The 24,838-nt window shown below is 39.7% G+C and overlaps 1 protein-coding gene across 2 annotated transcripts in view; it reads right to left on the bottom strand.

Annotated features, from left to right (window-relative positions):
- cntn4 (contactin 4) overlaps positions 1 to 24,838 on the bottom strand; it is a 163,324-nt gene that overhangs the window by 77,153 nt on the left and 61,333 nt on the right. For both annotated transcript variants that reach the window (XM_039796925.1, XM_039796924.1), the window contains exons 4-5: positions 22,705 to 22,880; positions 2,998 to 3,093 (exon numbers count right to left, since the gene is read on the bottom strand). In XM_039796925.1, the coding sequence (XP_039652859.1) occupies positions 2,998 to 3,093; positions 22,705 to 22,880 (272 nt within the window). The remainder of the gene's footprint in view (positions 1 to 2,997; positions 3,094 to 22,704; positions 22,881 to 24,838) is intronic.

Below are 24,838 nucleotides of genomic sequence, written 5' to 3' on the forward strand. Positions count from 1 at the left end.
TGTGAGGAGACAAGTGTCTTAAGGGGGCTTTTCATGTGCCTGAAGATGTCTGACATGTTGGAATTATTTCCCCATCGGTCTTAAAGAACAAACCTTAATTGGATTACTTCAGCACAAATTGGCAGATATGAAAAAAGTCAGCAAAGCAACTGTTCACAGTGTGGAGAACAATCAAATACAAGCGTTTCAGCGGAACTATATGCAAATAAATCTAAAATTCCAGATTGCCAGCGAGCTTGCCAAGTTTTCACCAGGTAAAACCTCCAAAGGATACAAGCCCCAAACAATTACAATCAATTCCAGGCAAGCAGCATTTCTGCCACAGCGGACCAGTGCATGAATCAGTGATATCTGTTAGGTGGCTGTCACTTGGGGGACAGTAATCCAAGCAGCTGTTGCATTTAGAAGTTCCAGTAAGAAAAGAGAAGATGCTACGAAAGGAAACATCTGCTGCAATTAGAGAGACAATGGGCCCTATTTTAACGATCTATGCACACGGTGTGAAGCGCCTGGCGCAGTTGCGTTTAGGGCGTGTCCAAATCCACTTTTGCTAGTCTGACGGCGGAAAAAAGGGTCCGTGCGCCGGGCGCATGGTTTAAAAAGGTTGTACTTAGTGTCTTCATTAATCATAGGTGTGTTTTGGGCGTAACATGCAATAAACCAATCAGAGAGTCATCTCCCATTCCCTTTAAAAGCCAGGTGCATTTGGACTTTGGTGCATTGCTATTATGGTGGAGGATTTGCACCAAAATAATTGTATTTGTAATCTTTTGCATGTTTGTGTTCTGCTGCGCTTCCCTGTTTGTGTAACAAGCATAGTGTGCGTGCTTTGCACAAGCCTAGGCGCATTTTACTAATGTGCTGTTAAAATAGCAATGAAATGCTGCGTTATTGACTTTAGACCAGGTTTTTGTTGGTGAATGGTGTGACCACTTCCCGCTGCCTCAAGATAGCAATACGTCAAGAATTCACCTGAACACACCTCCTCGTAAGACCAGCATGCCCATGGGCGCAGGTGCATTTGCTATTTAAACGACGTGGGCGCTGGACGGTCTTAAAATAGCAAAGACACTTACATCGGGCTTTGCGCCGGGTTTAAGATAGGGCCCAATATGAAGAACCAGAAAATTATGTTTTAACTCATGAATATAGCGTTGTACAAGCCACATGGCACATCCAATTCATAGCTGTCTATGCTAAACCAAGTTAATCCTGGCTCTCTCTTAGTTTTTTGCACAGTTTACGAGATTACTGATCTTCTCATCTAACTCTAGGCAAGACAGCAAATTAGCATATTCTTTGTATCTTATTATGCCTTATGTAAGTCATCCAAGGCATTGCTTGCCTTTAGCGTGAGAACAAACAATGACAGATAAATAGGTCTGCATTGAAACGAGGCAGAAAAGTAAGTCTCTATTAAAAACACAATCAGCTGTAGGCTCCTGACAGTGAAGCTGTCACACTTCCCATGGCCCAACCAAGACTGATCACACCTAAGCAATGCAGGAATCTCTTGGTCCTTTGGAAATCTTTCAGTCTCTAAAAGTGCCAGACGTAAGGTGTTGATTACCAAATCGAAGGTGCAATGGAAAACAGCTGGACGGGCCTTAAACAGCACCAGCAAAAAACAAAACACAGAGAGCTTCAAACTGCAAATACACATCTGAAAACATTACAATCTCCTTCACTTTTTGTTTTTAGATCAGCCAGCTGATTCTCAGTGTGTGCTTGCCATCTGAGGCTACATTGACATTGCTACATTTTGGTTTTTAAGCAGAGTTTTGAGCCAAAAGCGATCTCTGTGCACACAAGTATTTTAAGCTCCAGTAGAAGAACTAATCTCCGTTCAAACTAACACGCCCAAACCACATATCTCATCAACATTCTCGTAAACTGGGCACGCGCATGCTGGGGTAAACAGGAGGCAGCAGGTATACCATGCCCATTGGCAACATTACCAGTTGCCATGGTAATGTTAGTAGCTAAGTCTCAGAGAACGAGAGGTGATTGCCCTATCAGGCGGCGAAACATTGGCGTTAGTGTTGGTGTTGCCAAAGGTCTCCATTTGCGGCCGTTGAGACTGCAACACAACCCCGCAGATTCCAAACCAAAATGGGGTCAGAAGTCTTTCCAAATGTGAAGGGGCTCTGAAACGCCAGAGCAGTGTGAATGTGAGGTGTAAATGTAGCAAAAGATATTTGTTTTTAAAGGTCCTACGACATGCTACTTTTTGGAGGCTTTTATATAGACCTCAGTGGTCCCCTAATACTGTATCTGAAGTCTCTTTTATATAGACCTTAGTGGTCCCCTAATACTGTATTTGAAGTATCTTTTATATAGACCTTAGTGGTCCCCTAATACTGTATCTGAAGTCTCTTTTATATAGACCTTAGTGGTCCCCTAATACTGTATCTGAAGTCTCTTTTATATAGGCCTTAGTTGTCCCCTAATACTGTATCTGAAGTCTCTTTTATATATGCCTTAGTGGTCCCCTAATACTGTATCTGAAGTCTCTTTTATATAGACCTTAGTGGTCCCCTAATACTGTATCTGAAGTCTCTTTTATATAGGCCTTAGTGGTCCCCTAATACTGTATCTGAAGTCTCTTTTATATAGACCTTAGTGGTCCCCTAATACTGTATCTGAAGTCTCTTTCCTGAAATTCAGCCTTGGTGCAGAATTACAGCCACTAGAGCCAGTCCCACAATGAGCTTTCCTTAGGATGTGCCATTTCTGTGTCTGTAACTTTAACTGCTATTGAGGAGGAGGGAGGGGGGGGCAAGGTGGAGGGTGGGGGTGTTGACTTGACCAACTGCTCTTTTGCAAGCCATGATATCTCTCTCTCTCTCTCTCTCTCTCTCTCTCATGGGCGGGCCAAATTCTTTGGGCGGGCAAATCAGAGAAAGGGGTGGTAAACTTTCCCCTTATGATGTCATAGAGGGAAGATTCCAGATTGGCCCATCTGAGTCATTAAAAATTGAGAATGTGTTGTGCTACCTCCAGAATGCGGTGGAGGGCCGCACAGCAGAACCACTCCTTGGCCTTCGCGGACTGACACGGAGCTTCTTCTGTGAGTCTTGAAGTTTTCCAAGTCTGAAAAAAATAGAAAGGAGCAGTAAGTAAAATATCCCCACAAGTCAGAGGCTGATACATCTGATCCTTGAACACATTAAAGCGCCGTCATGAACAAATTATTCCCATTCAAGGTCACAGCTTATGGAGCCTAAAGCAGCGTGCAACACTCACAACAGGATGCCAGTTTATTATAGAGCTCACACAGAAAACACACCAGCACACTCACACGCTACCAGAAGGTTCCTTGCCTATGTTTCTTTAGACTGTGGGAAGAAACTGAGGCTTAACCCTGACAAATACACAGTGATAGAGTATACAGGGCCATGGTTCAAACCCCCCCACTGTGTGTGAGGCAGCAATGCAAACCACTGAACCACTGCACCACCTCCGTAAACAAATTATACACAAATACAGCAACACATGTATTCTCTCTGTATCTATGCTAGTGTAAGGAACAGTTTTAAGAGAGTGATTTTTTTTGGGGGTGGTAAACAGCCTTTGGCTTTGCCTCAGGCCAAATCACCCCTGAGTGGGTCTGTGTATGTTGTAGATATCCAAGACTCATTGTGATGGTGTATCAGATCTTTGCTAGAAGAAGACAGCAATAACTGTTTTTTTTTTTTTTGGAACATATCTTCTAGAAGGGTTGAATCTAAGGGATTTGAAAAAAAGGTAAAATGTAAAACAGCCTAAAAAAGTCTAGATATTGTAATAATCACATGTTGTATCTTAAATGTTAGTTTTTTTCCGTTTAAAACTTCTTTTTACTGCTAGAAAAAGATTAGCCTAAAGTAGCATTTGGTCAGTATTAGACTATGATGATGTAATTTATGCATGCATCCTCATCTCTTTGGGAAAAAAAACTGGATGTAGTCTATATCAAGCTGATTGTAATTTGTAACTGGTGCAAGCTTCCGTACACATCATTGTAACTCATATTTAATGGCTCAAATGGACTTCACTGTGTTATGGGTCAAATTCGTCTGAGACTGATTCTCACTTTGTGCTGTGCTTACAAAAATATCAAACACAATACACGATATACAGAAAAAAACAATATGTTAATTTTGTATTGCAAAGGCTTTACTGGGTAAATCACACATCCAGTGTAACTGACATATTATTCCGTTAGCCGTAACACTGGATGAGAGAAATTCTCCTCATGGTTCCGATCACCTGAACAGCCCTGTTGTAAATCTGCCTTTTCCTTTCACGCCCCAATGAGCTGCAAGGCAACTTGGAGTCTTTAGCCTTTTCTTTTGACAAACTTTAATTATTAAAGTCAGTTTTTACAGAAAAATGATATTGCTTTTAACAGGGGCCAGTATTTGCCATGATTCTTTAAACCTCCAATTCCTGTGTGTTTTGTGTCTGTTGTGTTTTTATTTTGTCGTTGTTGATGTGATCTATCCCTATTTGTACTTGTATATGAAAACTTTTTATTTTTTTAAAGAGTAGTTTTTTGGTCTTTTCCACCTTTAATTTTTGACAGGACAGCTAGGTGAGAACGCGGAGAAGACAAATTCAGATTTGAACCCTGGACCTCTGCGTTGAGGCATAAACCTCTCAGTACATGTGCGCCTGCTCTACCCGCTGAACCAACCCGGCCATGTATATGAAAAGTTTTTATCTTTCTGGCCATGCTTGACCAGGACTCCCTGGCAAAAGAGATATTGTATCTCAATAGGACCTTTATGGCTAAATATTCAATAAATTAAAAAATAAATCAAATGTACATGCGTTTATATTTTGTTTTATTTTGATACTATTAATTAAACATGTTCAAAGGAAATCACACTGAAAAACCATACATAAAGTTGGTATTAGGCTAAATACTTTAGTGTCAATATGAATGCAGATGAACAGTACAGATGAACAGATAAATATGTACTGTACACAGTACTCTTTCACAGTGGGAATCGTACAGTTGTTTTGTGGCTGAATAACCAAAACACCTTTTATTGTTCACTGTATACAGTATGTATGCTTGATATTATTGTTTAAAATTTTTTATTATTTCTAATAAAATGGGAAAAAAGAAAACAATAATAATACGATCATTTTCAATGCAAACAGTGTTTATTTCTAATTGTCTCTATCACCAAAACACTTTCTGAGCATCACAAGAGGACCTTGTTAACTGTAAACTACAGTGGGCCGTGGAAACAACACATGTTGTGTGTGTAGTGACATAAAACCTATCATTTTTGAGTCCAAAAAATATTTGTGTGCTAGATCGAATGAAATCCCGTTCTTAGACACGAGTTAAGTATCCAGAAAAATTTGCAAAGAAAATGTGAATGAATGTGCGTTTCCATACAACTACTGCTATGGGAATATTAGAAGGTGTGATGGAAACAGTTATTGGTTGCCTCCCAATGCACCAGGAGCACCTGTTTTGTTTTCTTTGTTTTTTTTTTTTAAAAAGCAAAAACATTATTGATGTGCCTTAATTTCTCTCCTGGTTTTAAAAATCATATTTAGTGAGGCATGTTGAACACGTAACAGGGGACATCGAGTTTTACCTGGCAAATAATTGCATTCTGGAAGAGACACAGTTGAGAGAGTGAGAAAATGAAAAGAATCAGGACTATTACTGTACCCTGCTCTGGTAATTGTATATTCCCAAATAATGAATGGAAGCCTTGCATGAGCTAAATGCATTATGGGAAGAAAAAAAAAACAATCAAATCAATGGTGACACACAGCCACTAATATGAGCCAAACGGCAATCTGCAGACCTGCTCCTAAGCAGAGAGGGTTGCTGTGGCGGGTCACACATGAGAGATTTTAATAGCTCCGGTGGTAATCAGGTTACCTTTCATTCATCACACCCACCACCACTGAACATTTCAAAGCTATTCCTGTTGTGGTTTTGACACCAGAAGCCGTGTTAAACTGAACACATTGTCATTTAACAATAATGGAAACAATATAGCTTGGTAAATGTAATTCACACATCAGATGGAAGGTTCATGTCTGCCAAATAGGTCTGGTGGGAAGGGGTTGTGGTCCAGTATGAAGTACTTTAATCTGAGAGCAGCTGTTGCAATTTATTATAATTCTGTACAGATATTTGAAAGAAATAGCAGAACATGAATCAGTTAGTAGGCCTACAGTAGTTGGAGTCCAGGGCAACATTATTGTCCTGTAAGTTTTCTATATTTCGTGGCGTTATTTTGTGGAATGAAAATGTACATTTAATGGATTCCTCTGTGTCATTTCTATGTATGAAAATGGACATAGAAAATGCTCTGCTGTCTAAAACATTTGATTATTATTATTATTATTATTTCTGATTCTGTATTTTCTATTCACACTTATTTTCTTTGAAACTTTTGAACACTTAAGCCACCTACACATGACTGGCGGCAAAACCGCCTTGCGACGGCTGTTCCGTTGATTTCCCATGGGGAGGGCGGTGGCGCCCAACTAGTCGCTGCGCTACCCCCCTGGCGTTGCGCACCGCTCGGATTTGCGGCTTTGCGCTGCGCTCAAAGTTCTAATTATTTCAACTTTGACCTAGTTGCCGCTGACCTTTCGAAAGCGCAACCAATGAGATAACAGCATGTTACCTAGCAACGAGAAATAGCTTCCCTGCCACCCTTGATGACGGATACCTGCCTTGCTCTGCGCCCTACCTAGCGGTGTGCAGAGAGCAAATCCCTTATCATGTGGCGGCTTACTACTTCAAATGCACTGGTGATTTTGTGTTTACATTTGACATTTGGTATGTCCTTTTCGGTGTGGTTTTTATATATAACAGATTTCTACCACACCCTCACATGCATTTTATATTTCTTCAATGCGACTTGTATTTATTTAATATTTCTTTTGTATTTGATTGCTCTAATTTATTTAGCTTTTTTTGTGCATTTAGTTTGTATATTTATAATGCCTGCTTTGGTCAAAGTGCATTCATTAATGTGCTTTTAGCAGAAAAATAGACTACAGTGAACTCATATATGGAGCAAGGTGTCTCCAATTTATCCATACATATTCTCCTAATTGGATGAATTAACCTTAATTACCCTTGCTCTATAATACGCAGCATATTCTCACATCACTGTGAGCAGCAGCGCGGTCACGAGCGCTCCCTATGCAGACCTGCTCGCTGCAAAACTGCAACCAATCCACTTTGAAATGAGATTACTGATTAGTTCAGCTCCAAGTGATCTAAATGTAAAATTATTGGACTCAGTGATTTATGAAGAGGACTATAAGGTCAGTTAATATATGTCATATTGGCTGCAGGACAAGCCAATTAAGAAGAAGCCTTTAATTATTTCTTTTAACATAAATCTCTTCTTAACCCACAAGCATAGTTTAACTAATAGCTATTTGAGACACTTAAGCCCTATTAAGAAACCAACTACTAATATTTTTTCTAAAGATTAAGGTTCTGATGTGGCACTTTATGGTCATTTTGATGTGTCTACCTCAGGGATGTAAAAACTGGATGAAAAGAAGCGTGTCCATTCTATGTGAAGACATTTTTAAAACAAGGAGAAGGACCACCAATTTTTGACCCTGTTTCCATTCATTGATCATGCATGTAGAGCATCTGTAATGTCCAAAATACCTTCCAATCCTCTTCCAATCACTAGATTTGTTGTGACCTTAGTGGCTATTACATAACTGCAGTAAGACTTAGCTTAGTTTAGCCAGAAGCTGAAAAGCATCTTGGGCAGCCCGAATGCCCTCCCGGTGAATACACGCAGCATACATTATGGATCACTACACATTTAAAACCAAGTTGTCAAAACACACTTGTTTGAGTCCATGCTACAGGGAGGGGGTAGAGGTTCATGTTGCCTCTGCTCTAACCCGGTGGCACAACTAGCCGTGTCAATGGAGTGTGAGCCCCCTGGGGCTGATCACAACTGGTAGTGTTTGTGCTCCTGTTGCCAGTGGTGGAATGGAACTAAGTTCATTTATGTACTTAAGTACAAATCCGAGGTACTTTTCAAGGTCTTTTCATGCCATTTTCTACTTCTACTCCACTACATTTCAGCAGACTACATTAATCTGACAGCTTTAGTTACATATTTTACAAATTAAGATTTTTGCACACAAAGCACATGTAGTTTACGAAATATGATGTTTTATACAATTCATAAACTAAACTACCCAACAACATGTAGGCCTACAAGTACAGCTGAAATGATAAGCAGATTAATCACGTAGTTGACTGACAGAACTGATCGTTTCCAGTTTATAAAATGTGAGGATTTTTCTGCATTAAGTGCTTTTACTTGTAATACTTTAAGTACATTTCACTGATGATACTTACATACTTAAACCTACATTGTGTAATTTTTTGAGTTGATTCTTAGCAAAAAAAACCTTCACAAATATGTGCTCATTCATGTGTAATTACTTCCACCAACTAATCAAAGTATTCTCGTATGTGTAGAATCTGCCATTCAGAATCATTCAGAATACATACGAGTGAGTCGCTGGAATGACGGCCGGCATGTTGCTCCTCCATCTTTAAAATACATTAGCCAAAGAGGGACATACCTCCGCCTTTCGCCCTCTTACACTCAGTGGCAACGTGGCGAATGCCAGGGGGAGATTACTCGCCAGGGAAGCAAAAAAGAGAATTAAAATGACAACGCGACAGGCAAAGCAACAAGACCAAAGTTAATATTGGAGTGGCTAGAAAAGCTGCGTGGAAACGATGGAGATACTAAGAGATCATTTCAGGTTCGGCCACCGTAGGCTCAGAATGGGAAGGGCTAGAAAGCAATATTCAGTTGGTTGTCATATACAATTTCCCCGCTAGATGGGAGAAATTCTTACACAATGTAGCTTTAAGTAACAATTTCAATGCAGGACTTTTACTTTTAACGGAGTATGTAGTATTAGTACTTTTACTTAAAGTGCTCATATTATGCTCATTTTCAGGTTCATAATTGTATTTAGAGGTTATATCAGAATATGTTCATGTGGTTTAATTTTCAAAAAACACCATATTTTTGTTTTACTGCACAGCTTCTCTTTTCAACCTGTGTGTTGAACTCTCTGTTTTAGCTACAGAGTGAGACATCTCATTGGTGTTCCACCTTTGTTGGGAGTTGCACATGCTCAGTACCTAGGTAAGGACTACTAGCTTTGTAAATCTATAATGTGCCTAAAAAAGTCATATTACACAATAAAGGTAAGGGAAAAATCCAATATGAGCACTTTAAAGTGGCTATATGTAACTTTCAGGTTGTGTTGATTTCAGCGTCCTCTTTGGACAGACGCGGTAGTGTTTTTACCACACCTGCTGTCGTAAAGCTCTTTTCTTTACGGTGCTTTATTGTCCAATGTATTACCGAGTTAGCGTTACGGGGAGGTCATATAGTTGCGATAAAGATTTTGCTGAGATAGAAAATCATACATTTACAATAAGAGAATAAGATACAGATGCATTGTTGCATTTCAAGTGTTGCATACGGCTACCTACTTAGGATGCATCGGGAGCTAAACCTGGTATCACCGTCACTGTGTTACATGCCAAAGCATTATTAGTTTGTTGTAGCAACCTACGTAATAATAACTTAGATTAATATAGCGCATTTCGTGAAACCCAAAGACACTTTACAGAGGTACAGGGGGACAAGGGAAAAGAAAAGAGTAGGCCAACTCAAACACGGACTGAGAAGAAATAAAAACCGGGCGCTAAATGGAAGGGGGACGTCATTTAATGTCGGCTACTGGCGTAACCACATGGCGCAATGTAAAGTTATTTTATGAATATAATAGACATATTACATACCTGAGGGCCAATTCGGGGTCGGTTTTGAATCATTCTGATCTGTTGAAAGCCCGACCGAGATTGACTTAAATAATTCCGTTATTTTTCACTTTCCCTTTTAGCCTTTAGTGGCTAAAAGTTTTTATTTTATCACTATTAATGGTGGGGAAATTTGTAAAATAAATGTTTTTTCTTTCTTACGTTTTTAGACATAAATGACTCAAGGCCTTTCTGTTGCACTGGAAGTGAACAGACTGCATCATATTTTCTTGAGAGTTCTGACTGATGTGTTTGCTTGATAAGCATCACCTGTTTTTCTTTTCTTACCTTTCAAAAATCTGTCTACTGTCCTTTGTATTTCAGTTTGCTATCTGAAACCAGAATCTTGATAGCACGTGTGAAAGCTCTCTTTTTGGTTTATTATTTCTGCATTAAGCAGATTTATACAACTTTCCACTCTTTCCACATTTTTCATCCTGGCCATGTCAATAATTTGCCATTCAAAGGCTCCAAAGTGAAAAATAAATAGATTTACGCTGTCATAATGCCTTCACTACATCTACTTGTACAGTAGGAGATCTGTTCCATGTGTTCAGTATCTCAAGTGTGAATTATTTACACACCGTCAAAGTGGGAAAAGAAGTGCAGGATTAAACTGCTCATAACATGTAAATCCACTCATTTGATTTATGAATTTGTTTGTCCCTGCTCCTTACTGGAAAAACAACACGCCATCTCCACATCAGAATAAGTGAGCATCTGAGCACAGTGCATAGATAGGATGACAAATTCCCTGTCGACAGTCATTTTTACTCTGCAAATCACTGTCCCTCCAAATTACATTTTCTGGGCTGTGAAAAAGTCGCCCGGCACTGGCAGGGTGGTGACCAAATTATAAAAGTGCATAAAAAGGGAAAGACAGAGCAAAGATGTCTGAAGACCTGCATTTAAGGTGCTTTCTTGCAGGTTTATGACGTGTGTAGCATTCAATCTGGCCCACGCGCTAAAATTAGGCCATTTATTTTTTATAGCTAGTCATATTTTACAAATTGCTACTTTTCACTAGCTTTTTAAAGGAACGCTGGCTGTCTGGCTATCTCTCGACTGTCACTCAAAGGTGATTAATGTAGCAAGGCTAATTGACTTCCCTGTTGTCAGTTGGCTTTATCTCTGGTTGGTGTTGCTCATCAGAGATCACTGATGAGAGCTTGGAGCTAAAATATCTGCTCTACTTTTTCTTTCACCTCTGCACCTTTAGTTACATTAATTAAATCAGCCTGTTTCCACTCTTGAAAGTCCAAGTAAGAGGCTACAAATAGAAAGACAGTCTTTTCCTATCCAAACATGACTTGAATTGACAAAATAATTTCTTTTTTTTTGAGTCTTGTCGAAACAATCTGGCCACTCCAAAATGGCAACAGAAGCTTTTTTTTGAGTAGCTCCACCACTTACTTTCATCTGAAGGCACGATAGAAGGTTAGATAAAAGCACCCAAGCCTCCCCAAAATACAAGCCTATAGAACAAAGTGAACAAGAGCAAGAGACATCTAAGGTACTGAATGGATTCCCAAAACCAGTCTTTTTGGCATTATTTTTGGCTGAGATCAAAGCTGTTGTGATTTGTGAAGTGGCGATGTCTACTTCACTAGAGTCACTGATTGTCCAAATCCAGATCCATAGACGTGGCCTGGCCCATGCTGAAAGCATGCTGCAGTGCTGGTAAAATCCAACACTCACCCCCACCTCCCCTTCCATCCACTCTCAACAGCGGAAAAAAAGAGCAAAAGAAGCATTGTTGTGAAAAGGGCTCGAGGAGAGCGGCGAAAAACATCATTTACAATATGCTATGGCCGATGCCTTCGGATGCAGGGCGGACATTGTGGGGTGGCTTCACCAATGGCATGCTTTTAGAGCGCGCCGCACACAGCTGTGCACATGTTCCCTTTGAGTTCAAAAGAAAGCATTAAGGCACACAGTTTGCCTGCAAGGGACATCTCAAATAGCAAATCCATTAAATATTTCACATAAAGGGACAGCAGTGAATATAGCTCCTTTCAAATTTTCATTAAAAAAAATGTTTCGCATCTTACATAGAAGCTTTAGTGTCATTATCAAAAGGGGAACGGCTAACAGTGATTAATAGCCTCAGAACAAGTAAACGTGATTCCCCATCTAGATCCATTAGCATTCATTATTGTAAACCTGGGCTTGCATTACAAACAATGATCCAGATTAGGCTGATGATCACATCCCAGACATATGAGCTTTCCAAATGCCAGCACAACTCATCATACTTCAACAACCCTGTCCAACCGTGACCATGAGATTCATTACAACCTGCGACTCCTTAAGGATGCTCTTGGTCTTCAAGTGGATGGAGGCTAAACAGCTGAGCCTTATTCACATTTGCATCTGTACTTTCACAAAATCTCAGTCCTTCATGAAGCAGTTAGTGTTAGGGTTAATATTTGTAAGTCTGGATGGTTACGTACATGGTCCAAAATTAGCACCACATACTAGCCAAATACTGGTAAAATATGCAAGTGACTGGTAGGGGTGGGATTGTTTTGGGGGGATATTTTGCAATATTCTGCGATATATTGCAAGTTATTACCTCTTTTCCAACTTCAAATTTTTCCCAATTTCAAATTATTTGCCCAAAGGAGGCCCTTTTGCAACATCTGTTCTATCTAAACAGATATATTTCTCTGTTTATCTCAATTCAATGTTATTGCTGTAAAATGGAATTGTCAAGCAGACAAATTGACCAACACATATATAATAATATAGAATAACAGATTCATAATTGGCGTCTGTTTATCGATACAGTGTTGCCATAGAAAGTATCGCGATACCATGCTGTATAATTTTTTCCCCCGATCCCTAGTGGCAGGTAGATTTGCTTCATTCACCAGCCAAAAAAACAATGGTAATCTATTGAGTGGCTGGTCAGATTTGAACATTCACTATCCATTTGGCTGGTGGACAAAAAAGTTCATTTTGGACCCTGGTTACGTGTCTTAAAAAGAGGTAAACAGTAAATCCTAAGTATGTTATGCCACCTTACAGCAGGTCCTGCTAACAGTGATATCTTGATAGTGTACTGCAGATAAAAAGTAAAAGCCGGAGTACACGCATTAGCTTTTTACACCTCATTAACTAAGTCAATATACTCACTCCACATTATCACAGCTGAGGGGAGTCTAGAGGATTTATTTGCATTTAAATGAGGTATTCGTGTTTCCCCTCAAGGCTATAAAGCCTACTCTGGTGACATCAGGAATTCTTACCCCTATATGCTTAGCAAAATACAGTATGAGCATGTCTGACACTGAGGAGAAGCTATATACTGTATGTAGGCTAAGTGAATATGAACCCCCACACAAAACATGCTATGTATCCAAGAACGTTTCTCTTGAGAGCTGTCCCTTCTTGACATCCCTGGTCATGTAATTGCACGGTGGAAACTTCAATGCTGAATAAGTTTGTCATTGCATTCGAAGCACAGCCCTCTGAGCGCGACCCATGTAAGAGGCCAACGTTGTAATTCCGATATTGAATATACAGCCTATTCATCAGTATGAATTATGGGTGTACATCTTTTACATAGTCACTGATATAGAATCAATAGACATACTAATCAAGGGCAGCGAGTATTGAGTGGAAGCACCCACTGCCCATCAGTTATCCTTGCCTCAGGGGGTAGACAGCCGCAACCCTCGCGAGGAGTAGCATCATCCATCAAAAGTTTGAGATACGGAGAGGCACGCTGAAGAATTTTGGAGTCCCGCCAGTTTCAAAGAATAACCTTGAAGCATGTAGACTAACAAGTGTTAACCGAGGAATGTCACTTTGCAGAAGAACTGAGTTCCATTGTACAGTGTGTTTACTCTTGACTGCAGAATATATTATGTGTAAGTTCAGGAAGCAGAAGACTTGCACACAGTTTGGCAAATATAAATTCACCCTGTGGGGTTTTCAGTTGGGTTTTAGCACGACTGTGAATATTAAAGTCCTATAAAGTGAACAGATTCAAATTACCATATCAAAAACGAAAAACAAAAACAACTTTGAATTCAAATTTATTTGGAAATGTATGATTGAAAGCAGAGGTTATCAATTTATTTTCACCAAAGGGCCCCTTTCAAAGTACAGAATATACCAGGGACACCCTTGTGTCTGTCCCTTGGAAAAATTATTGTTATGTGAAAGAACAACACAAAGAGAACCGTATTAGAAAGATATTAGACATGTAATACATATTTGTGCAGAGTCTAAGTCATAGATTTGCTGAAATGTTAAAACGTTATCTATGAACTATTATAGATTAAATAATTAATATAAATATTATTTGTTGAACTATAAAACTTATTGTAAAAAAAAAAAGAAATTTAAAAAAATTAATCTGAAAACGTTTAACAGAGCCCCTGGCAGACGCCACGAAGAAGCACTGATTTAAAGGAGCAGTGTGAAGGATTTAGAGGCATTTATTGGCTTGCGTAACATAAAAACATGAAAGGCTCTCTCTAGAGCCAGTGTTTGGTTTGTCCACTCTGGGCTACTGTAAAAACATGGCGGTGAAACATGGCAGGTAGTCTGTAGTCAAGGACCCACTCCCCATGTAGATGTAAAGGGCTCATTCTAAATAAAACCACAGTGATTCTTAGTTGGGATTATGCACTATTGAAAACATAGTTATGCATATTATATTCCCTTTCTGCCAATAGATCCCCCTAAAACCTACACACCGGTCCTTAACTTAAAGTTCTCATATTATGGTCATTTTCAGGTTCATAATTATATTTAGAGGTTATACCAGAATAGGTTTGCATGGTTTAATTTTCAAAAAAACACCATCTTTTTGTTGTACTGCACACTGCTGCAGCTCCTCTTTTCACCCTGTGTCGAAAATCGACCGATTTAAAAAAATATTTAAACATAAGGTGATTAACAAATATAAAACAGAAGTGTGAATACCAGATGGTACACAAAACGTATGGGATTTTTTTGTGTTGTACTGGGTCATATAGTGTATACTCTGTTTCTGTAACTTTCATCTTCGAATGAAAGAATATAATTCATGTAAAAAGGTAGGTGTAATAAGCTCAGGCTACAGCCTACACCTTTTCGGTCCTGTTTGTTTCTTGTGTGTATATATATATATATATATATATATATATATATATATATAATGCTTGATTCATACTTAATTCCGATAATTATGTTGTATGAGAAAAATGCAAAAGTGGCCACTTTCATGAGTAAATCATAATATGAGACATATAACTCTCATAAGACATAAAATACATATAAAACAAACATTTACTATTGGCGGCAATAGGAATTTTTTATATGTTTTTTCTGTTTCTTTTCCATATGGGGGTACCACGCTAGCAGCTAGGCGAGCATTATAACGTGTGTTACAAAGTGACCCACGTTTGTCTCTGAAGTAAAGGCTGGACTACAATAGAGCTGTTTGGAGCAGTTGGTGAACAGTGTTTTCTGTTGGAGATGGTAAGTCCCTTTGGGGTAGACTTTTTCACTTGTAAACTGATAACGTGCACAAAAAAGACATATTACAAACTAAAGGAAAGGGAAAAAGCCAAAAAGCATAAAGCATAGCACTTTAAGACCCACATGCAGGTCTAAACTGATGAAAATGCATTGCGACTTCAACAGAACCAATAATACGTTTTAGAAAGATAGGAACAAGATAAGACACCACTGATGCCTATTTAATTAAATAAAGAAGGCAGAAATCCCTCATACTCAGAGCTAAATTAGTCAATTAGAAGGCAGAGCATGTTCACTGGACAACAATGCTCCACTGAAAACAAGAACTCCTGCTCCCAATTACTCACTATCAGGATTTCATTATCAATTTTAAGACCCATTTTTAATTTCAATAATATATTTTTTTTTTTTGTGAGAAACTAGAAGTTTGATACTTGAAGGTATCTACATAAGAGTGACATGACACTGTCATTTTGGGATCACTAAACCTCTGTACAGGCAAATCTTTTTTTAACTTCTTCATTGATTTCGCCTGAAAAACAAGTTCTTAACATTGTTTGAAACACTTCCCTTTTGCATGCACAGACAATAAATTATGGCAGATTCAAATCAATGCTGGAGTTAAATCTGATGATTTACTGTAGGTGAATAGGCTAAGCCTTTAAACATTTCTCAATTCCTTTGGGTGCATTACATTCATTCCTGTAAAATCAGAGTTAGATATCTGGATTAGCACATGTAGCCTCAATAAAAACATGATTTGATTAATGAAATAGTAAAATAGTATTAGCAAATGTAATGCAGGGTGATTAGGAAAAGTTTGCCTTCATTTATTGTCAAAAACATCTCAGATACTGTTAGGGTTTAGGGTTCCGGTTGTCATGTTTCCTGTTTTATTTTGTTAACTCTGTGTTTTGAGTCACTCCTGTTTCCTTGTTATTTGTTCTGTTTTTCCTGTACTCATCCAGTATGTTTCGCTTGGTTTACTTCCTGTATTATTTTGTAGTGTTTGGTTTCATGTGTCTTGGTTTAGCTTAGTATCCTGTTTCGATCTGATTTGTCCCTAATACTTTTCACCTGTTCGCTCCCTCCCTGTTCGTTTGCCCCCTCTGTTCTGTTCAGTTCTTGTGTCGCCGTCGTTGTTGAGTGTACCTGCTAGTTCCTGTTGTTGTTTTCTACGGCTACGTTTAGTCGTGGCCGGCTATTTTCATAAACGGACATTTCACCCTCTCTGTTTTCAAAAATAACAAGTGTTCGTCAAGAGCATGCCAAACCTGTAAGTGGCAGTGTAACGAAAAGCTCAAGCCCACGTTAGCCAATCAGAATCCTGAAAATAGCAACAACAGGGTCACAGTCTTTACTCGCGGGGAAATATTGCATCTAAAGAGTGCAAAGTTTGTATTTGACTGGTAGTCCGGGCTATAGGAGTGGAATATCTGAGCCTGCCTCCCAGCAGCAGAAAAACTCATGTACTGTACTTTGGTTTGCTTAAATTCCTATAAATGATTACACGACACTCTCCAGTAATACCAGTTGCCCTTTAAATTAATCACTTGAACCTTCACCGTTCAATCATGCTGTGGAGTTAATTAAGCAATACCAAGAGTAATAAAGAAGATTGATGACACTCGGTCATACATGCATGCCCTGACTCTGTGACAACAACTGAAGGCTAGTAAGGTCAGAGCCATACAACTGATGGAACTGTCATCCTATCATAGAGGAAATCCACCAGCAGAATCAGATTGTGGATTGACTTCTCACTTGTCCAGGAGACCAAACAAATGGCCTGAGACATATTGGTGGCCTTGTCCCCAAACGCGAAACCTCTGAATCTAATCTGAGCAAGCGATTACTCACTTGCTGTTAATGTCATCATTTATGCCTGTCCGATAACTGGCACATACAGTAGGCACTTATTGACTTCCTCCTGCTTTAGGAATATGAAGTCCAGAGGCTGTCAGTTACACTCATCAAGATCTGTCAAACAGTCTATCAGCATGACGGCCGCAAATCGGTAAAATAGTCATTAAAAAACATTATTCTGCAAAACTGATAGTGCTGATTTTGCATGGGATACTGTTTTAAGAAGGCTCTACCAACGTTGTTATTTGATTTATAAATGAAATAAATACACACTAAATGTGCAGTGGTGGATGGTACAATTTTAAGATAACTGCACTTTACTTCAATATGTCCTTTTTATGTTATTTTATAACTCCTATTCATTTTAAACCAACACATTTTAACGTTGATTCAACTACATTTAGTTGACAGCTAATGTTACAGATTAGATGAATTTATTAGTCATTGTTTTACATGAACATTTTACACACAAGCATGCGCTGTTATCGACTAAACAACCCAACAGTATAGGAAGTAGTTACAATTAGATTCATTTGAAAATGTATACAAATGTAGCACACAAAAAGGGGCGATTCTGCATAATGAATATTTTTACTTTAAATGTTTAAGTATATGTAGCTATTAATACATCTGTATTTCTCTTTAAAGCTGGACTTAATGGAAACTTGGGGGCAGCAAAATAACCTGAAAACACAACATTGGCATATTATTACCATATAAAGTTGATACAGTAAACATTTTAGCAAACGATTATTTATTATATATTATATATACAGTGCCTTGCGAAAGTATTCGCCCCCTTGAACTTTTCGACCTTTTGCCACATTTCAGGCCTCAAACATAAAGATATAAAACTGTAATTTTTTGTGAAGAATCAACAACAAGTGGGACACAATCATGAAGTGGAACGAAATTTATTGGATATTTCAAACCTTTTAAACAAATAAAAACTGAATATTATGATGCAAAATTATTCAGCCCCTTAAGTTAATACTTTGTAGCGCCACCTTTTGCTGCGATTACAGCTGTAAGTCGCTTGGGGTATGTCTCTATCAGTTTTGCACATCAAGAGACTGACATTTTTGCCCATTCCTCCTTGCAAAACAGCTCGAGCTCAGTGAGGTTGGATGGAGAGCGTTTGTAGAACAGCAGTTTTCGTTCCTTTCACAGATTCTCGATTGGATTCAGGTCTGGACTTTGACTTGGCCATTCTAACACCTGGATATGTTTATTTGTGAACCATTCCATTGTAGATTTTGCTTTTATGTTTTGGATCATTGTCTTGTTGGAAGACAAATCCGGCCCCAGTCTCAGGTCTTTTGCAGACTCCATCAGGTTTTCTTCCAGAATGGTCCTGTATTTGGCTCCATCCATCTTCCCATCAATTTTAACCATCTTCCCTGTCCCTGCTGAAGAAAAGCAGGCCCAAACCATGATGCTGCCACCACCATGTTTGACAGTGGGGATGGTGTGTTCAGGGTGATGAGCTGTGTTGCTTTTACGCCAAACATAACGTTTTGCATTGTTGCCAAAATGTTCGATTTTGGTTTCATCTGACCACAGCACCTTCTTCCACATGTTTGGTGTGTCTCCCAGGTGGCTTTTGGCAAACTTTAAACGCACTTTTATGGATATCTTTAAGAAATGGCTTTCTTCTTGCCACTCTTCCATAAAGGCCAGATTTGTGCAGTATACGACTGATTGTTGTCCTATGGACAGAGTCTCCCACCTCAGCTGTAGATCTCTGCAGTTCATCCAGAGTGATCATGGGCCTCTTGGCTGCATCTCTGATCAGTCTTCTCCTTGTATGAGCTGAAAGGTTAGAGGGACGGCCGGGCCTCGTAGATTTGTAGTGGTCTGATACTCCTTCCATTTCAATATTATCGCTTGCACAGTGCTCCTTGGGATGTTTAAAGCTTGGGAAATCTTTTTGTATCCAAATCCGGCTTTAAACTTCTCCACAACAGTATCTCGGACCTGCCTGGTGTGTTCCTTGTTCTTCATGATGCTCTCTGCGCGCTTTACACGGACCTCTGAGACTATCACAGAGCAGGTGCATTTATACGGAGACTTGATTACACACAGCTGGATTCTATTTATCATCATTTGTCATTTAGGTCAACATTGGATCATTCAGAGATCCTCACTGAACTTCTGGAGAGAGTTTGCTGCACTGAAAGTAAAGGGGCTGAATAATTTTGCACGCCCACTTTTTCAGTTTTTATTTGTTAAAAAGTTTGAAATAGCCAATGAATTTCGTTCCACTTCATAATTGGGACCCACTTGTTGTTGATTCTTCACAAAAATTACAGTTTTATATCTTTATGTTTGAGGCCTGAAATGTGGCAAAAGGTCGAAACGTCCAAGGGGGCCGAATACTTTCGCAAGGGCACTGTATTTGTTTACTCATCCAGCATGAATATGGAGCAACATTAGCATTCATTGAGTCCTATTTAAAGCCTACCTTAATATAGGTAATTTTAGCTCTGTTTTGGTCTCCACCTAGCCTAGAAATCTAGACGCAACCTAGTGGCAGCAAATTTATTTTGCAGCCAGGGAGGTCTAGGCATTCTCCGTTGGCTTGCGAGCTGGAAAAACCAAATTTTGGTCAGGCCAATCACATTGTGTATAGAGTCGGTGGGCAGGGCTTATGGCTGCTGCTGCTGGGAACAGCGGTCTTCTGGAAGACTTGGAGTTAAGCTTTTCTTTGAGGAAAGAACAAAGAACGGCACAGAAATCATTCTTAAAAATGGAAGATGTGTTCGGAGTTTTGCCGACTGGATACGACAAAAGTTTAATCTATCAACTAGCTCTGCTACCTTCTTCGTTGCTCCGCCTGTTTGTAGCGCTATCCTATTGCGTGCAGAGGGAATTTGAAAGACAACCGTTTATCCCGCCCCTCGGATTGAGCTCCGTCAATGGTGAGTTCCCAGACCCAACATCTTGATGTGGGTCTGGCTTGTCAGGCTAGTCTCCACCAACTCCTGAGGGAAATGTCTTTTTAGCTGCTAAATGCTCCACTATGTTCACCAGCTAGCCTCTGTGTCTGTCTGCTGTTTGGTGCTGAGAAGGTAGCGTACAGTGAGTTTTTATAGCTTTTTCTCTGAAAACAGCTACCTGCTGTGGTTGTAAACAGTGTTCGAACTATAGGTGGGTATTGGGGGGGTCCGACCCCGCTAGTTGAGACTTGGACCCTCCAAAATGGGATTAAAATAATTGTTTGGGGTGGTACTGAATAAAATGTAATAAATATAATGTTAGCCTATCCAAAATTGTATGTATTTAAATGCAGTATTACCATCACATTCCAACAATTCAGGAAATAATCTAATGAAATACGATTTTCAAAGCCTCACTCCCCATTGGGCTGTACCATTTCTCTGGTACGTTCAGACTGTGTTCTTTGCTATAGTCAGTGTTGCCAATTTAGCGACTTTTTTGACCCCATTAGCGACTTTTTTTCACAAAAGTGACTAGCGACAAATCTGGCGACTTTCTGTTGCAAAGACACCAGTATTGTCCGGCGAGCACGCGAGGTATTTCTCTCCTGTGGCCGCCAAAACAGTCACCTCTCTCTTCTGTTCTGTGACTGAGGAGCAGCCCCTCCCCTCTCTGCTTTCTCCTCATGTGCAGCGGCACAGAGCGCAGGCAGGTAGAAGGGGAGGGGGGACAGGGTGCGGGGGCCGGTGTAGGTAGGAGAGACAGCAGGACGCGACCATGGATGTTTTAAGAGAAGGAGAAAGACGCCGCTGAGCTGGCCTGGCCCTGGGCAAGCCAGCTTTCTTTGAGAATTCTTTATCGATCTCTCTCCCTCCCTTTGTAGATTTCTTTTTTTTTTTTTTTTTTACTTCAAATATAGGCTACCCAAGTAATAATTATAATTTAATATAAATTCCTGTAGTGAGTTTGTGATTAATTGGCTAAAGATTTATATTTCTTACTATCTACCTTGCTGACACAACCACTAAGCTTTATGCAAATGATTGCATAATGACGTCATAGATATGCAACTGAGCGTATGACGTCATCTATAAAAATAAAAATAGCTGTACCCGTGGGAGTGAAGCCAAAGAGTAAAGTTGTGGGGCGGACAGATAAACAATGTGTTGAAAGTCATTGTAAAACTTCATGTGATAATTCTCTGTAGGTTCATAAGGACGAGCGACCCCTCATTGTCCTTCCATACATTGTTTATACAACAATATTGATCAAAACTTTAAAGGTCCCATGACATGGTGCTCTTTGGATGCTTTTATATAGATCTTAGTGGTCCCCTAATACCGTATCTGAAGTCTCTTTTATATAGACCTTAGTGGTCCCCTAATACTGTATCTGAAGTCTCTTTTATATAGACCTTAGTGGTCCCCTAATACTGTATCTGAAGTCTCTTTTATATAGACCTTAGTGGTCCCCTAATACTGTATCTGAAGTCTCTTTTATATAGCCCTTAGTGGTCCCTAATACTGTATCTGAAGTCTCTTTTATATAGACCTTAGTGGTCCCCTAATACTGTATCTGAAGTCTCTTTTATATAGACCTTAGTGGTCCCCTAATACTGTATCTGAAGTCTCTTTTATATAGCCCTTAGTGGTCCCCTAATACTGTATCTGAAGTCTCTTTTATATAGACCTTAGTGGTCCCTTAATACTGTATCTGAAGTCTCTTTTATATAGACCTTAGTGGTCCCCTAATACTGTATCTGAAGTCTCTTTCCCGAAATTCAGCCTTGGTGCAGAATTACAGCCACTAGAGCCAGTCCCACAATGAGCTTTCCTTAGGATGTGCCATTTCTGTGTCTGTAGCTATTGAGGAGGAGAGGGGGGGGGCAAGGTGGAGGGTGGGGGTGTGGCCTTGACCAACTGGCTCGTTTGAAAGCCATGATGTCTCTTTCTCATGGGTGGGCCAAATTCTCTGGGCGGGCAAAGCAGAGAAAGGGGAGGTAACCTTGCTCCTTATGACCTCATAAGGAGAAGATTCCAGATCGGTCCATCTGAGCTTTCATTTTCTCAAAGGCAGAGCAGGATACCCAGGGCTCGGTTTACACCTATCACCATTTCTAGTCACTGGGGGACCATAGGCAGGCTGGGGGAACGCATATTAATGTTAAAAAACCTCATAAAGTGAAATTTTCATGCCATGGGACCTATAAGTTAAAAATACTTCTACCACTGGTTATTTAATAGTGGAGAGCAGCACTAGTGGCAGTTGTATTATTCAACATAAAGAAGCCTTGCTTTGAGTTTCTCTTCACTTGGACTTGTTTGTAGCTTTGTGTTTGATCTGCAATGATGACTTAGAGTAAACTCGCCAGCACACAGAGGGAATTAATAGTTCCCCAGAGAGATGTTTCCATGTTTGTCATGTTATCAAGCAGAACCCAGCATGGTATCCTGAAGCGCTTCCACTGTGTCTTTTTTCCGCTGCACCACTTTTTCAGTGGAAGCTCAGAAGCCACAAAAGTACAAAAGAGAGACGAAAAAAAAAAAAAAAAAAAAGAGACTCACATGCAAAGGTTAGACTGGCCTCTCGGCTGATGATGGTCCCAAAAGAGTTGGAGGCGAGGCACTGATACGTTCCAGCATCTTGGTCTTTGTTCAGATGGCTGATTCTGAGGTTGCCTCCAGAAAGGCTGTAGTGAGATCCAGATTTGTGGCTGATTTCCGTGCCATTCAGTTTCCACCTAAAAACAAATAAATGGAGGAAAATTAACATGCAAATTAACAAGTTAAACATTGTTCAGCGTAGACTGAGGCGATGGAAGCATTCCAGATGACAAGAAGAGGAACGTGACTTGTACATTTGATTGTTTTTTAACAGGAAGGAAAATGAAAGGTGGAGAGGGCCCAGAAATCATGCCCTCTGGTTTTGTGTTAATCTAAGCAGCAGTGAACCACTGTGGTGCCAAGGACTTGATTCCCTGAGAATAGATAGCATTGCAGGCCATCCATCTTGCCAGACCCCAGTCAAACTGCATAAAAATGCTGCCTAATCATTATGGTGCAACAATTTAAACAAATGCCTGCAACCTTGCCTTCACACTTGTGCATTCTAGACTAGTCCACACGATAATCATTGCCGTTACGGGCGATCAACGATGGGTACAGTGTAATTCACTTCAAATGGCAAGAGATTCTTCAATCTTTCCACACAGATGCATCTTATTAGAAAAACACAGGTGGGAAGAAAATCTGTCTTTAAAAAAAAAAAATTGTTTACTTACTTACTTCAGCCAGGGCCCCCCAAAAAAGCTCAGATGCTGTTATTTGTTATCAATGATCTATAACCATCAAAGCAAGAAATGGCTATGCGCAGAGAAACACACATGAAAGGAACATTGTATACCTCATTAGAAAATGGACAATGCAGATTTGATTAGGAGCCAAGGGGATTTTGTGGTCGATTATTTCTTCCGGGAGAAGTTCGAAATTTCCTTTTGCTTTGATTTTATAATTTTCTCTGAATGATTTTAGGTTCAGTTGGGAAAGAAAAACAGTGTATTGTTACATTTGGAAAAGAAAGCAGCTTTGATGTGAAAAAAAGAGGCTTTGCTAAAGCCCTTTAGTATAGCAGACAGAAGTTGTGCAAAGCTCTTTTTGTGCACTGCACAACAGTAACTCTCCTTGTTGTGCCATTTTGGTGCCTCTGAGGCATAAGAACCATTTTGAGCAAACAATGACAGTGGTGTTGCATTATCATTTTGGTATTTTCTTTCTGTATTAAATCTTTTATAGTATAATATACTCTATAGAATAAACTCATTTGCTTATTGTGTTGCAGAAAATCAACTGTGTGCGGCACTGTGGCCACTGGAGTCAGTACAAGATCGTCATATAATACACAAGTAGGAGCTGATTACATGAAAAACAATGTCAGATTGTGTTGCTTAGCTGCCTACCCGCACTGAAATGTCCCACAGACAGCAACATATTTGTGGGCTGGGCATTGCAGCACTCACAAAGCGCCTCTACAGACTTTTTTCTTTTAATAGACAAAGTGTGTTGCACAATGGTCTTTCATGGCCCTTCTCCGGTTCAGTCCTAAGTAAGTGCATGCTCTCAAGAGCCTTATTACTACACACAATAGAGAAGAGCCTGAGGGGGGTGGTGGCCGCTGTCTCACAGGACTACAGCAGCGATTCATTTGCAGCTGAGGTGGAACAAACAAAAATCAACATAAATATCAACACCAAGCAATACCTTTGACTCGAATAAAAAAAGCAGAGCGGGCAGGGTAGAGAGGACACTGGCACTCCAAACATCTGTATCAGGCTGAGATTGTGACTTCCTCCGTCCGATTGTGACTAAAAATGTAATCCCATCAAAATGAAAGCAGCCTTTTTTCACGGTCATAATTGCTCGGAGAGACGCGGCATTGTATCCAAATTGAAATGGCGTAATCGTGCGACAGCTTGAAACCAAATGTTGCAAAAGATTTTCTCTGACAGTTTTCGATTCAACGCTTTTATCCTTTCTTTCTAAAACATTAAACTGGGTAGCTAATTGAGCCTGGAACATGAGTTGATGTATCTGCGTGAGTAATCATGTCCCATGTTGAAAAGGGATAAGGCATTTACCCAGTTGAAGGAAGATATTGTCAATCCCTTAATGTACTATATTGTGTATGCGTGTGATAGTTGAA

The sequence above is a fragment of the Perca fluviatilis genome, chromosome 4 (genome assembly GCF_010015445.1).
Source record: "Perca fluviatilis chromosome 4, GENO_Pfluv_1.0, whole genome shotgun sequence".
Classification (NCBI taxonomy): domain Eukaryota; kingdom Metazoa; phylum Chordata; class Actinopteri; order Perciformes; family Percidae; genus Perca; species Perca fluviatilis.